Here is a 14,810-nt window from a genome sequence, read left to right on the forward strand (position 1 = left end):
TTGATATCTTGTAATGAGAGATCTAAAAATGGGTAATCAAGGCCGTACTAGAAGGGAGGATGATGTTCCATCTGATGGCCATGCTAGTCAAACCATTTAATCACTTTGAGAGTTCCAAGATCTATCTTGCCCCTCCCAATCTAGCTACATTATTGAAGACTCAAAAGCCAACCTTATGTGATTGTCAAGTGTGTACACATGGAGAGTTTAAGTGATGGGCTAGAAGAGGGGATCTACAACCAAAGGGGCTATCTACTACCACAATCTCATGTGGGGACAGATGGTTCAAACTTCATTGTACGTGAAAACATTATTACTTGGAGCCTCTCTATGTTTCTCCAGAGATTCTCATTGAGACCTAAACCCCAAAAAGAGGACCCACACATTGCTATTAGGTGCAACAAAGTGTGAGATTGTGACATTGAAGAGAAAACACAAAAAAGTAAATAAAGGCTATGTGAAAATAAATGCCACTCAACTTCCTTGCTTCTTTGCTAGTCATCACCTTCGTCCTTCTCTATGCTCAACTCACATGTGCTTACTTATTCCCCCCTCTTCACTTCTCTATATCCATTTCAATGTCTTCACTTGCTTCTCTATCCATTCCATTGCTTCTCTATCCATAGTCTTCATTTCTCTATCCACTTTGTAGCTCCTTAATCCTCTTTGGTCCTCACTTCTTTATCCAATCCACAGGAACAACAAAACCACTATAGCCCTCCCTTTGCACCAATGTCTCTAGCCTCACCTTCCTCCTTGAGCAAAGCCCCTTGTAGTTGTGCCATGCCTCCATTGCACATGCCCATGAGAATTGTTTGTTTGTACACCACCTTCATCACCCAATTCGACCCCATATCTAGCACTATCTCTCACAAGTAGCCCAAGTACCTACACCACCACTACAAATCCTTGCCCTCCTATCATCACTTTCGTAGTTAGATTATTTGTATTGTTTGAGTTTGCAACCATGTTGGAGGCTTTGAGCATCTATCATTCTTTTCTAAATTTAACGCGCATGGAGACTTGCTCATAGATTCTACACTAAAGGTGAGGCCTTCAAAGCTAGATTGGATGGCTTATGGTGCTCTTTTTTTCAATTAGGTTGGCCAAGCTCTTGGTTCAAGAGTCATATGGCATGCCTAGGTGGAGAGAGACAAATGAGAGAAAGAGATGAGTAGAGGGAGTTCAATTGGCAGCAATACAATTGTTAAAAGAGTTCCATAATTTAGCACTTGGATGTCCTAGCTAGATCCTCCTAGTAAGGGTGGAAGCACTAGAGCCCACCACAAAGATTGTTGCAATAGCAACATGGACTCTAATTGCACGTCAAGGATTTCCTTTTTTTCTTTTTCTTTTTTGGGACCAATATATATATATATATATAATTAATCAAAAAGTTTTACAACTTATCAACATTACATCAGCTTATTTATTATTCAAGCCCTATTTAGCAAACTGTAGATCAAATCCCATCTATCATCCTCAAATACAAAAGAAGATTTTTCCCAAGATATTTGATATCCAAGCTGAATGCAGGCTTCAACCATAGCTTCAGTGGTACATCCTCTTGGTGTGACTGCTTTTCCATAACATCCCCTTTCTTAGACCAAATTTTGAATGTAGGTCCGATGTGTGTATTCTATTTGCTTCACCTTCATGTACCATCTCTTAGTCTTTGGTCCAAACTTAGCTAGTTTAGACTTCAGCTTCAGCTTTGAGAGGCCTAGAGAAAACAGATAAACCAAGCAGTTAGGCAAAGCCCAGTACGAGTGAAGGTCTCTCCCAAAAGTAAGGGTCAAGTGATGGCTATCTGCAAGGCCTGAATCATCCGTATCAACTCCTCCATATTCAATTTGTTAACCAAACATATGGACCAACACATACATATACACTTATGCATTAACCCTGTTACATCAATTCATGCGTCACAAGCCTTTTGAAATACAATACAGTTCCTGGAGTTCCAAATCTCCCACAAACAACAAAATTTGATTATGTTAAAAATCAGGTCAACATTCATTAGTTGTCCATCTTCTATGGGGAGTGTGTATGGGAGCCTTGCCTATCGGATCTAAGTTGGTACAAAGGAATTTCACCAGTGGTTGCTGTCCTAGATGTAGAACTGCTTTGGAGGATGGAAAGCATGCTTTTTGGGACTTCCCTGCCATTAGGAGTACTTGGACCAAGATTGGAAAATGGGTTCATAGCAACACGTCAAGGGTTTCTCACATGGCACATAAGATTCTTTACTACCACATGATGCGAGGCCCCCCACCTAGTACTTGCCACCCCATTCTAGGTAGGAGAAGGATGTTGTTGACATGTTGCCTCTCGAGGTGCTTTTTATCTACAACATCGTCCTCTACATCATGTAAAGTCCACATTCTCCACACAAGCTTCAAACTCCTCCAACGTAAAGTCGTGGGGCTATCCTCCTGCAGTCTCTACACACAAGCTCCTCCAATGTAAAGCTTGCTTTTTGTACACAAGATATGAACTCCAACATGAAGCTGCTTGTTGTAGGTACCAAATCTTTGTGCATTTTTTAGTTATTTTTTCTAGTAATTTACTTGGTTTTTTCATGCAAGTCCCTTGCATTTTTAGTTATTTTTTGCTTGGCTTTTTCATGCAAGTCCCTTGCTCGCGTAGTTTAAATTATTCAAAGCTCATTATTTTCTAGCAATGGCCATTTCTTTAGCTTTATATAGCCTATTTTATTACTCGTTTCCATGCTCCATGTCATGTTTTGCACATTCTCTAGTTCGTGACTAGTTGTTGCCATGCTTTGGGCATTGGCAACTATGTTCGCAAGTGTTTCTAGATGGCAACTATATAGCAAAGTACTATTGCTTGGATTTGTAGGAAGGAGGGTGGCAGTGATTTAATATTTTAGAAAAAAGGCTAAAAAATAATATACAAATATTTTCCGTGAACACTTCTTTGAAGGTATTATGAGCAGCGACGAAGTGAGAGACGCGCGCGAGAGGGAGAGGGGCGGGGACTTTCCGCTTGCCTGCGCGAGGGAGAGCGCCACGGTAATCAGGCCGTACGAGAGAGAGAGAGAGAGAGATCGCAATGGAAATCAGGCTGTGCGAGAGAGACAGAGAGATCCCCCTGTTACGAGAGAGAGAGAGAGAGAGAGAGAGACAGACAGAGATGGTCCTGAGAAAGCCAAGAATGGAGAAAGATAAGGCACGCTACTTCCCTGTTTGTGGGAGGATTTCTTCACCCACTTCTCCTCGTAAGTTCAAACAACAATCTTGCGCCATCATTACTTAATGCAGACTTCGAATGTCGTACAATTTTAGCAGCATGAGGTTTTGCAAGCAATGCTGCTTATTAATGATGCCATTCCAAACAAACGCACTTTCCTCAGCATTCTCAAAGAATTGACAAGTAAGTCACAACTCTATGCCGGCAGGCGAGTGCATGCCTGTGTCAAGCACTCTGAATTCAAGTCTGATGTTGGTGTTGGGACTGCTTTGGTCTCCATGTATGGGAAGTGTGGCAGCCCGGATGATGCTCTCAAGGCTTTTGACGAGATGCCAGAGCGGAATGTTGTCTCATGGAATGTCATGATAGCAATATGTGCTCGAGAAAGGCAGGGCAAGGATGCACACCGTCTCTTTCAACAAATGCTGCTCGAGGGCGTGATCGCAAGCAGCGTTACCTTCGTCAGCACCCTGCAGGCATACTCCAGCCAAGTTCTAATAGAAGAAGGCAAACGCTTGCACACCCACTTACTGGGCATTACTCTTGAGCCAGATGTGATCGTGGCGAATGCCCTCTTGACCATGTACAGCAAGTGTGGCAGGCCTGAGGATGCACAGAAGATCTTTGGTGACATGAAGCACCGGACTGTCGTATCATGGACCGCCTTAATCACATCATATGTCCAGCAGGGGTATTTGTTCAACTCACTTTACACATTCCAGACTATGCAAGAGGCAGGTGCCATTCCCAATTCGTTTACATTTGTCACCCTTCTTTCGGCATGTTCCAAGCAGGCAGCTTTAGACCAAGGCAAGTGGTTGCATCATTATTTAATCTTCCACCATCTCAATCCAGATACTATCATTGCAAATGCATTGATACGGATGTATAGCAAGTGTGGCAGCCTAGAAGATGCATGTAAGTTGTTTGAAGACTCAAATGACTGTGATGTGGTCTCATGGACGACCATCATTGCAGCATACACACAGCGCAGGCTTGGCCTGCAGGCTTTGCAAATTTTCAAAAAAATGCAAGATAGAGGATTTTTTTCTGATAAAGTAGGCTTCATGAGCATCCTTGATGCATTTTCATACCAAGATGCACTTGCAGAGGGCAAATGGATACATGTAAGCATTCTAAGTAATGGGTTTGAACAAGATGTTTCTGTTGGAACTGCCGTTGTGAAAATGTACGGCAAGTGCTGCCAAGCAGAGCATGCTTGGCACACTTTTAATAGAATGCAAAACCGAAATATGGTCACTTGGAACACCATGATTGCTGTATTTGCCCAACAAGGCCTAGCCAGAATGGCATTGGAATTGTTTCACCAGATGCAACAGGAAGGTCTCATTCCAAATAAGGCAACCTTTGTTGGTATCCTTGATGCATGTGCCAATAAAGCGAACCTACTAGAAGGCAAGTGCATGCATGCTCGGATCATTTGCGGTGGTCTCGAAACTGATTTAACCTTGGAAACTGCCCTTATCCATATGTATGGCAAAAATGGCAACTTGGAGAAAGCCTGCTCAGTTTTCAGCACCTCTCCCGAGCGAGACACCGCCTCTTGGAATGCTATGATTGCAGTTTTTTCTCAGCATGGGAAAGGCAAGGAAGCTATCCAATTGTTTCATCAAATGTACATAAAAGGTATTGTTCCTGATGAGATCACTTTTATGGGCATGCTCTTGGCCTGTAGTCATTGTGGCCTAGTTGATGAGGGCTGGAACTTCTTTTTGTTGATGGCTAATGGATATGGCATTCAGCCAGATGTGGAACATCACAACTGCATGGTTGACCTTCTTGGACGAGCAGGCTGCCTGGATGATGGGGAAGGGCTAATCAAAGGAATGCCTTGTCGACCAAATGCCACAACATGGACAGCCCTACTAGGTGCCTGCAAAATGCATCTGAATTTAGAACAAGGAGATAGTGCTGCAAGAAATGCCTGTGAGCTTGAGCCAAAGGATGCTGGGACCTACATATTGCTGTCAAACATGCATATTACAGCAAGAGGGATGGGCTAAGGCAACTAAGCAGATGGAGCACTCTTGTTTAAAAACCTGACAACACTGCCAAGTTTAAGGGGAAGGCCAACAAGGATTGTCTCCCAGAAGAAGAAATACTTTGTCGTATCTTCAAATGCTGGAGGAGGAGGAGGCACAAACCCAAGACCCCTTGGTAAAAAGAGCAATAAGATGGCTTGTTAAGAATATCATGGATTTGTCATCTACCTGTTGCCATGCTCTGAGCAGTGCACTTGTCTGTCTTGGCGAGCGGGCTAAATAATCTAATTCAGAGGGAAGGAAAATCCATCAGAATAGACTGGTTAATTGTTTATTGATTTCAGGCATCTCTAAAACCAATGTGCTGGACAGAGGGAAAATTTTGTGTGCAGCTTTATTTATTGATTTCAGGCATCTCTAAAACCCATGTGTTGGACAGAGACAATATTTTGTGTGCAGCTTTTGGAGGCCGTTTTTCGTACATTTGGTACCAGGTACAACCTTTTATTGTGCCACTACAAGGATTGATCTCTTGAGAAATTCAGACAGTTGATTGGATTAGGTTGTGCTCAAGTCTTATATGTATGGCAGGAAAGGGCTCTTTTTTTTGGCTTGTTCAGGCAACTTTGTACAACTCATCCTACTTGAAAATTTTTACAAACACTTTGCAAGATAGTTCCTTGTTGCTAAGATTCAAACAAGTTGCAGGAGGACATGTCTTCGCAGGGCCTCATTAATATCTATTAATAATTATGGTAATGGCCAAAGATAGGATTGCCAAACCTTAGAAAGCGTGCATGAAGGTTTTGATACAAATAGTGGCTTCAGGCTGGGGAGCAAGGGGATCATGCTCCGCTGGAGGAGATCTCATGAATGACAGCCCAGATTGTGCTAGAGGAGCACTTTTCTTAGCCCAGAAAGCATGCATGAAGGTTTTTGACACAAATAGTGGCCCTTGTCGTGGGGCGTGTTAAGAGTTAGATGTGCACATCCCACACACGTCTGACGTGCCAGTCCCACTTACTAGTGTAACCCTCTTGAATGAAGTATAAAGTCCATGTGCTCATGCACTTATTGGGCTAGTTGGCCAGGTCCTGTCTGAGTCAGTAAGCCTGGTCAGTCAGATTAGCTCCAGGTGTGTGATCCGTCAGGATGGCACTAGAAACACCAAGGATTTGGGGCCTTGGACATCCAAGGGGCTATGGGCTTTAGGCAGCCCAAGGGCCAGCCAAAAGAGGGACCATGGACCTGTAGGCTGCCCAAGATTAGGTGCCCGAGGCCAAGGGCCTGCCCACATGTGAAAGCATGGACAAAAAGGGGTAAATATGCATTTTTTCTCGATGACTTGTGGACGGGGCAGCCCAGTCCCTTGGTAGAAGGGAGCACCTGACACCTGTATAAAGGTGGCTCAGCCCCTCAGTTGGGCATGTCATGCTCTTGCATGACCCCAAGGCCTGTGTGCAGCCTGGGAGCAGCCACAAGCAAGAAAACACTAGGAAAGGTCCAGACCAGCAGGCTGCAAGGGAAAACACAGATCTAGAGGCCAGTAGGAAACACAAGCAGTCCAGAAGCTGTCCAAGCCAGTGGTGGCCGCATGGTGCATGTGCGATCAGTCAGTCCAGGTGAGGGCACAATTCCTCCCTTACAGGTTAGTCAATTACTCATTCAGCAATAAAGCAAATACCCTGTCATGTGCATGCACATTTAATCCAAGGCTAAATCCCTGATTTGCAGCAGATATGTAACATGCGGAAGCTTCGGGGGAGAGATCGGTAACTTCAATGCTCAGAAATCAGCACACTTGTCGTGACGAAAATAACGCACAAAACTGAATGTAGATGTGCAGAAAAATAAAGAGAGAGAGGGAGAAGAGGACATAGTATTGGGTCCCGAATACCTTCTGTAGGGCCCCCACCACACGAATGGTGTATTTCTTTTATTAGAATGATGCAAATCTGAAAATAAAAGACTGAACCTGAACCTTCTTGGCTGAGGAGGATCCTCTGCCCTTGACCTTCAATTCTTCACCCTTTGTGTTAGCTTCTCCTTGGCTGTCCTGGCCCTTGAGTTAGCTTTCAACACCTTGATGAAATATGAGATGATTGGGACTGAATTATGCAATGGGTATTTATACCCTTCTCTTATGCTGGTTGGTTGGCTTCTCTGGAGTCGGGTTACTGAATAACCTCATGACTAGCAAAATAGCATTTAATGCTAATAAAACCAACGTTTTCACACCACAAAGCTGCTGGCCACATGCGCATGAATCTGGCCTGGTCTGGCCGCCCTATGGGCTGCTGTCCAGGCCTGCGCAGGCTGCTGGGTAGCCCCTGGGCCCTGGCCGACTGGCTGCTGGGCAGCCCTTTGGCCTGGCTGCCTGGCTGGGCTGGCCCATAGGCCCTGTTGGCTGCCTGGCCAGGCCCCTTGGGCTGGCCGACAGCCTGCCTAGCCCAAGGCTAGGGCAAGTGGCACATCATGGGGCCCTCTTGGCCCCTTGGGGTGGTTCTAAACCTCCCCATGTCCACTTAGGCTTGGCTCTGGGGTAGCCCTATGAGCTGACCCCTATTCTACATGCAAACGTCTATACAGTCGTCTGGCATCTGGTCGTAGACCGAACACACAGAGCAACTGACATCATTCTAGAGAGACTCTCAGCGCGGACTGGCACTGATTCATGTGCAGGACAATGCACACCTGACCTTGGACGCATGTGTAGGACAATGCACACCTGACCTCGAACGACTGGAGTGGAATCCTAGCTGACTTGTCCCGGACTGGGCTCACATGGGACCAGTTTTCCGCCCTAGGTCCCCTTCGGTCTAGATATGTCTACGTGGCATCCAAGTGCGGGATGCACGTGACATCCCCTTCTGCTTAACTTGACGGAAGTTGCATAGCCTCCCAATACTGTGGATAATCGTCGAAAAACTCTTTGTCAAGCCATACCGCTTCGTGGGTCCCTCGGTCCTGAAACTTTGTGAGGAACTGTCTTTGTCTTTGACTTGAGCCATGCTTGAAGCAGTGCAAAAGGATGTGTTCTGGAACCATAACTTTAGCTTCATCAATGATATCTGGTTCCGCCTCGTCTTTAACTTCTGAAGGGATCAGCCCTGCATATGGTTTTAACCAATTGACGCTTTGATTCTGTACATGAGCTTGTTCTACTTCACCTTGAGATGAGAGTCAAAACTTACCACCAAATCTGTGAAGAACAGTCCAAACTTCTGCGAGAAAAAGGAAAGAAAAAGTTTGAGAGAAGAAAGGGTTCGTGGGAACCCACTTGATGTTGGACTGCTTAGGAAAAAACCCTTGCTTTTTTAATCCATTTTCTTAATGGCCAGGTAAGTTTTTAACTTTGCTTTAAAAAAAAACCAACTGCCTAAGAAAGCAACTCGGCTTGCTTTCTTGGCTGCCTACCTGCGCCATAGAGAGAGGGGAATCCTGATCTGGCTGCGCCCATCTGGGTTGTCCATCATGCATACAGGGTTCTTTAACTTGCCTGCCTTGGCCACACTCTTGGGCTACCCACTGGCTGCAGGTCATCTTCCTCCCGGAGAGGCTCTAATACCACTGTCAAATCGTGAGATCTCTTCGTGAGGGAAATCTGCAAAACAAGCCATGAAAAGCAAGACAAAGCAACAAACCCTAACCCTAGAAGGCAAAGCGGAAGAAACATATCTGGGTGCAGGCATACTCGCCACCCAACCATGACAACCGTGAGCGAGGCTCACAATCTTGGCCGTCCCCACCAAGCCATGAGCTAGAGCGTCATGCTCTCGTGAGTGCCTTGCCATCGTCCTCATCCGGTGTCCTCTACCACCCGGGGTTGTCCCCCAAGGACAACGTCCTCCTACGTGATGGTGCTCTTGCTCCACGCGCTCTGCACTCGTGTGCTCCATCCGTTGGTGTGTGTCCAACTGGTACCCCTTCCCCCAATAAATAGGGAAGGAATGCTCAAAAAGCACATGTCCGCCCACAACATATTACACTCTAGCTTGCCAATCTGCCTGCCCCTAGCATGCACAAAAAGGTCTTGAGCAATTCATTGCACTCATACTCTTGGTCATGGGCACCCTTCTACTTATCTTCAAGCTCCAGGCTAATGATTGCTCCAACTAAAGCATTGGGATTTGAAGAACTAGGGGCAGCCATTGGGATCTGTGTGGGAGCTGGGCTCACCAACCACCACTGAAGCCGTGGAGGCTGAGGTGGCGGTCTTTGGAGAGCGGTAGTCTTCTTAGGACACTCCCGAGAAGTGTGTCCTTTTGTATGATAAAAGAAACACCTACCCTCCTTCTTGTACACTGAGCAATCTCCTCAGCACTCAACTTGCCACCATTCTTGCCGGCCTCCGCCTTTTGGTTTGGAGTAAGCTTGGGCGCATTGGTCGAGTTCTTGGAGCCAGAGGCTCTCGTGCTCTGTCCTGGGGAAGATCCCGTTTGGTTCTGGACTTTTCCCTTGAGGTGGTAACCTTGGGAGTAGTCGGCTGGGAAGTCTTGGGCTTGCCACCATTGTACTTCATTTTAGCACTCTGCACAAGCGAGAGTGCGTCTTCGAAGGTGGCTGATTGAAACATACGCACCTCCCACTGGATTTGCATGTCAAGGCCATACAGAAATTGCCCTTTCTTGTCCGTATCAGATAAGACTAATTGCAAACATAAGTTTGAAATTTTGTTGGCAAACTGAAGGATTGGTTGCGCATTCTGACGTGCTCCCCTAAACTCGTCTTTGAGTCGCTCAAGGTAATGGGGTAGTAGAAACTGCTGCTTAAGGTCACGGATAAATTCGCCCCAAACATAAGCTGCCATACGTAATCTGGTGTGGGCATGAGTCCACTGGGTCCACCAAGGAACGGCCTCACCTTCCAATTACCAACTGGCTAAGATCACCCTGTCAGTATCATTCTTTCTAATTGCGGCAAAGTAAGCTTCAAATTGATGCAACCATGAATAAAGAGTTGTGGGGTCGAGTTTACCATTATACTGAAATTCATTTTCTCGGGAAAATGATTTTGAGGAAGTCGCTGGTGTCAGTCTTGCGTCCAAAGCCGCAAGGTATCGCTTATGTTGCACGTGTCGCATGGCTTCGTCTTCATGTTGTCAGATCTCCAATGCATGCATCTGCAACTCAAGCAACGAACTCGGCTGCGGTCGTGACCCTTCAAGAGGGTCCCTGTGTGTAGAGGATCTGCAATCTGGGAAACGGAAGGAGAGGGAGGAGGAAACAGAAAACGCGGTGCTGGAAACGAGTGTGCTCTCCCAGAGCCAATATCTTTGCCTTCTGCTCTTCCAACTTGGTACTTTGGTGTGTGATTGCTCGCATCATTTGTTGGAACATCTCTTTAACACTCATGCCTGATGCCATAGCTGGGCTGCCTGGTGCACTTTGGTCCCAAGGTTGTTGGTCTCTCTCGTCGTCGAAGTTCGCCATAGCAGGAAAATGCACCTCCTTTTCGGAGCGCATTCCGACCATCCACTATGTGTGCGGGAGACTTCGGGAGGCTAAAAACCCCAACCGTCCTTCGAGGGATAGGAGTCACCCCGAAAGGGGTGGTCCACCGCAGTCTGAAAACCAACCACACAAGCGAGAAAACATTTCTGGTTTCTTGCTGAATCTTTACACTTGAAGTAGGTTCTGATACCACTCTAACATGCGGAAGCTTTCGGGGAGAGATCGGTAACTTCAATGCTCAGAAATCAGCACACTTGTCGCAAAAATAACACACAAAACTAAATGTAAATGTGTAGAAAAATAGAGAGAGAGAGAGGGAGAAGAGGACACAATATTGGGTCCTGAATACCCTCTGTAGGGCCCCCACCACGAATGGTGATGGAAATCTGAAAATAATAGACTGAACTTGAACCTTCTTGGCTGAGGAGGATCCTCTGCCCTTGACCTTCAATTCTTCACCCTTTGCGTTAGCTTCTCGTTGGCTGTGTTGGCCCTTGAGTTAGCTTCAGCACCTTGATGAAATATGAGATGATTGGGACTGAATTATGCAATGGGTATTTATACCCTTCTCTTATGTTGGTTGGCTGGCTTCTCTGGAGTCGAGTTGTTGAATAACCTCATGACTAGAAAAATAGCATTTTAATGCTAATAAAACCAACGTTTTCACACTACAAAGCTACTGGCCACATGCGCATAAATCTGGCCTGGTCTGGTCGCCTTGTGGTCTGTTGTCCAGGCCTGCGTAGGTTGCTGGGTAGCCCCTGGGCATTGGCCAACTAACTGCTGGGCACTGGCCGACTAGCTGCTGGGCAGCCCTGGGCAGCACTGGCCAACTAGCTGCTGGGCAGCCCTTTGGCCTGGCCGTTTGGCTGGGCTGGCCCATAGGCCCTGTTGGCTGCCTAGCCCCTTGGGATGGCTGACAGCTTGCCTAGCTTAAGGCTAGGGCAAGTGGCACATCATGGGGCCCTCCTGGCCCCTTGGGGTGGTTCTAAACCTCCCCATGTCCACTTAGGCTTGGCTCTGGGGTAGCCTTATGGGCTCGCCCCTATTCTACATGCAAACGTCTATACAATCATCTGGCATGTGGTCACATACCAAACACACAGAGAAACTGACATCATTCCAGAGGGAGACTCTTAGTGCGGACTGGTTCTAAACCTCCCCATGTCCACTTAGGCTTGGCTCTGGGGTAGCCTTATGGGCTCGCCCCTATTCTACATGCAAACATCTATACAATCATCTGGCATGTGGTCACATACCAAACACACAGAGAAACTGACATCATTCAAGAGGGAGACTCTTAGTGCGGACTGGCACTGATTCATGTACAGGACAATGCACACCTAACCTTGGACACATGTGCAGGACAATGCACACGTGACCTCGGACGACTAGAGTGGAACCCTGGTTGACTCGTTCCCCCGGACTGGGCTCACATGGGACCAGTTTTCCAACCCAGGTCGTCCTGCACCTTCTGTACAGATATGTCTACGTGGCATCGAAGTACGGGATGCACGTGACAAGATAAACATTAGATTAGGGCTAGGTGTTCACAAGATTGGAGCATTAGCCAAGGCTTGCTTGAGCGCATTATAAGCTTGTTGACACTCCTCGGTCCATATAATGCCTCTAATTTCACAATTCGATGTGTCCTAGCATAGCCAGGGGATCACAAATTGGACTATCCTATATTAGTTTTGCAAGTTGGCAACTAGATGAAGCGAAAATCAATTACATCACCACTGAGTGTGAAGGGTTAGTAATGGTTTATGTTGTAAAGAAATTTCGGCATTACTTTCTTGTTAACAAATATGTTTTCTATGTTGACCATCAAGCATTGTTGTATTTGGTAAACAAATCATGCTCCACGGGAAAGATCCCAAGGTGGTTGTTGATTTTTCTTGAGTTCGATTTTACAGTGGTTGTGAGGCCTGACAAGAAACATGTCATGGAGGATCATCTATCCTGCATACCTAATGGCGAAGCACCAATCGGGGTTGATGACGAGTTATTGGATGCTACACTATTCAAGGTCGAGGCTATTCCACAATGGAGTGACATAATCGTTAACTTTTTAGAAGGAAAGGAACTGAGGAAAGACTTAGCAAGAAAGTTGCTAAAAGAGAGTACACCTTACCAACTTATTGCCGGAACTCTTTATAGACAAGGTAAGGATGACATATTAAGACGCTGCCCCAGGGAGAATGAATATTTATACATCATCGAACAGGCACACCAAGGGGTAGCTAGTGGACACTTTGTAGGCAATGTTACAATAAGAAAAATACTTCTATCATAGTATTGTGGTCCATAGTCTTCAGACTTCAGAGATTGTGTACTATTTGTCAAGGGATATGACAAATGCCAACGTTGTGCAAAGCCACAGAAGGACATGATGCCATTGCATCCTGTCAAAGTCAACGAACCTTTTGAAAAATGGGGCTTAGATTTCATTGGCTCTATTAGTCCTACTGCACATGGCATATAAGCACACTTCATCATTGTTGCCACATATTATGTAACCAAATGGGTTGAAGCAAGAGTTTCATGAAAAGCGGATGCCATGGCGATTGCTAAGTTTTCTCTATAAGAACATCATTACTCGCTTTGGATGTCCATTTGAGCTAGTGATGAGTGATCAAGGTAAGCATTTCATCAATGATGTAATAAAAAATCTCCTAACACATTCATGATCGCTTATCGTAAGTCAACGCCATATTACCCATAGGCAAATGGCCAAGCAGAGAGCACCAATAAGGTTCTTATTTTGATATTGACAAAGACTGTTGAAGCTCCATGCACTGACTGGGAGTCTAAGATCACAACAGCTTTATGGGCCTATCGCACATCATACAAAGTTGCAATTGGTTGCATACCATTTCATATGGTGTATGGACTTGAGGCAGTAATGCCTTGGGAGGTTATGATACCTAGCTTAAGGGTAGCTGTAAGTGAAAAGCTTGATGGAAAATGAATTGGCTGACCGGTTATTTGTTTTAAAACAACTTACAGAGGAGTGACAAATTGTAGTGTAGTGTAAAACATGTTGAGACAAAAGATGATCGAAGAAAAAAGTGGTTTGATCAAAATCTCACTGACAAGGAGATCAAGGTAGGAGATCTTGTACTTATGTATGGAGTCCGCAGTGAAAAGAAAAAAGCTTAAATATAATGGAAAGTGACCATTTAGGGTTTGTGAAGTTACTCCACAAGGTACTATACATGTTGAGACTCTTGACGGAGTTGAAACTATTGGTTTCCTTAATGGTATTAAGTTTAAAAAATACTATGAACCTCTTCCTTATGTGCTTTTCATGACAAGAAAGCCGCTAAGGAAAGGGCCTCTCAAAAGAAAACCCAAGCCCAAGAGGAGGCAAGGGAAAGACGAGCTAAACTTCAACAACGTTGATAAGAAAACCTTAGACCTACTGCACAAGCTTATGTTAGAGAGGTAATTGACAACATGGAGGATCACATCCCAGCTCCCAGAACATTCATTCAATTTCTTAGCCCTTATGGTAAAGTGATTTATAATGCATTACTTGATACGGGGGCTAGTTATAATCTAATTTCCTTTAATACATGGAACCACTTTGGAAACCCCAACTCGTAGATACCTCCTTATTAAAGGTGAAAGGTATCCATATTATAAATAGAGATATAATGTGATGGCAACAAGCAATTGGTGGGAGACTTTCTAGCTATGCCTGCCCAAAACATTACCTGAACTAATAATAATTGGTCGTAAGTGGATGAAGGCTGCAAGATGTATGATTGATTGGTCGACAGGGTCTCTGTGGGTGAAACCGCAATTGAACAATCTACTCATAAACCCCTACCACCTTTTACTATTATCGAGAGTCGCAACGAGGAGAAAGCTTCAATATTCACAAATTCTATGGAAACCCCCTCCACTTCAGCGTTTACTCTTCAAAAAACTCTTGATTCTTCTACCTCCACACAGCAAACACCTATATATCAAAAGAACAAATAGATACGATGAGCTATAAAATGGCAACCCAAATCTACCTTGAAATGGGCTTCCAAGATTTCTCCATCCATATCACCTCAATCGACCAAGCAAGAAGGATCTAAACACAAGAATCGACACATGAAGTCCAAGTTACAAGTTACCCCCCTAA

The 14,810-nt window shown here is 45.2% G+C and overlaps 1 protein-coding gene across 1 annotated transcript; it reads left to right on the forward strand.

Moving 5' to 3' along the window:
- Positions 1 to 2,947: 2,947 nt before the first annotated feature.
- LOC147624113 (pentatricopeptide repeat-containing protein At4g21300-like) lies at positions 2,948 to 5,900 on the forward strand. The gene has a single exon (XM_086820776.1). The coding sequence runs from the start codon at positions 3,330 to 3,332 to the stop codon at positions 5,235 to 5,237; it is 1,908 nt and encodes a 635-aa protein (XP_086676902.1). The 5' UTR covers positions 2,948 to 3,329; the 3' UTR covers positions 5,238 to 5,900.
- The last annotated feature ends 8,910 nt before the right edge of the window (positions 5,901 to 14,810 follow it).

The sequence above is a fragment of the Cibotium barometz genome, chromosome 26 (genome assembly GCF_041138505.1).
Source record: "Cibotium barometz isolate CiBa-2024 chromosome 26, ASM4113850v1, whole genome shotgun sequence".
NCBI lineage: Eukaryota > Viridiplantae > Streptophyta > Polypodiopsida > Cyatheales > Cibotiaceae > Cibotium > Cibotium barometz.

Excerpts from the sequence above, each read along its gene's own strand:
- LOC147624113 (XM_086820776.1), top strand. The coding sequence starts at position 3,330 with ATGCTGCTTATTAATGATGCCATTCCAAACAAACGCACTTTCCTCAGC.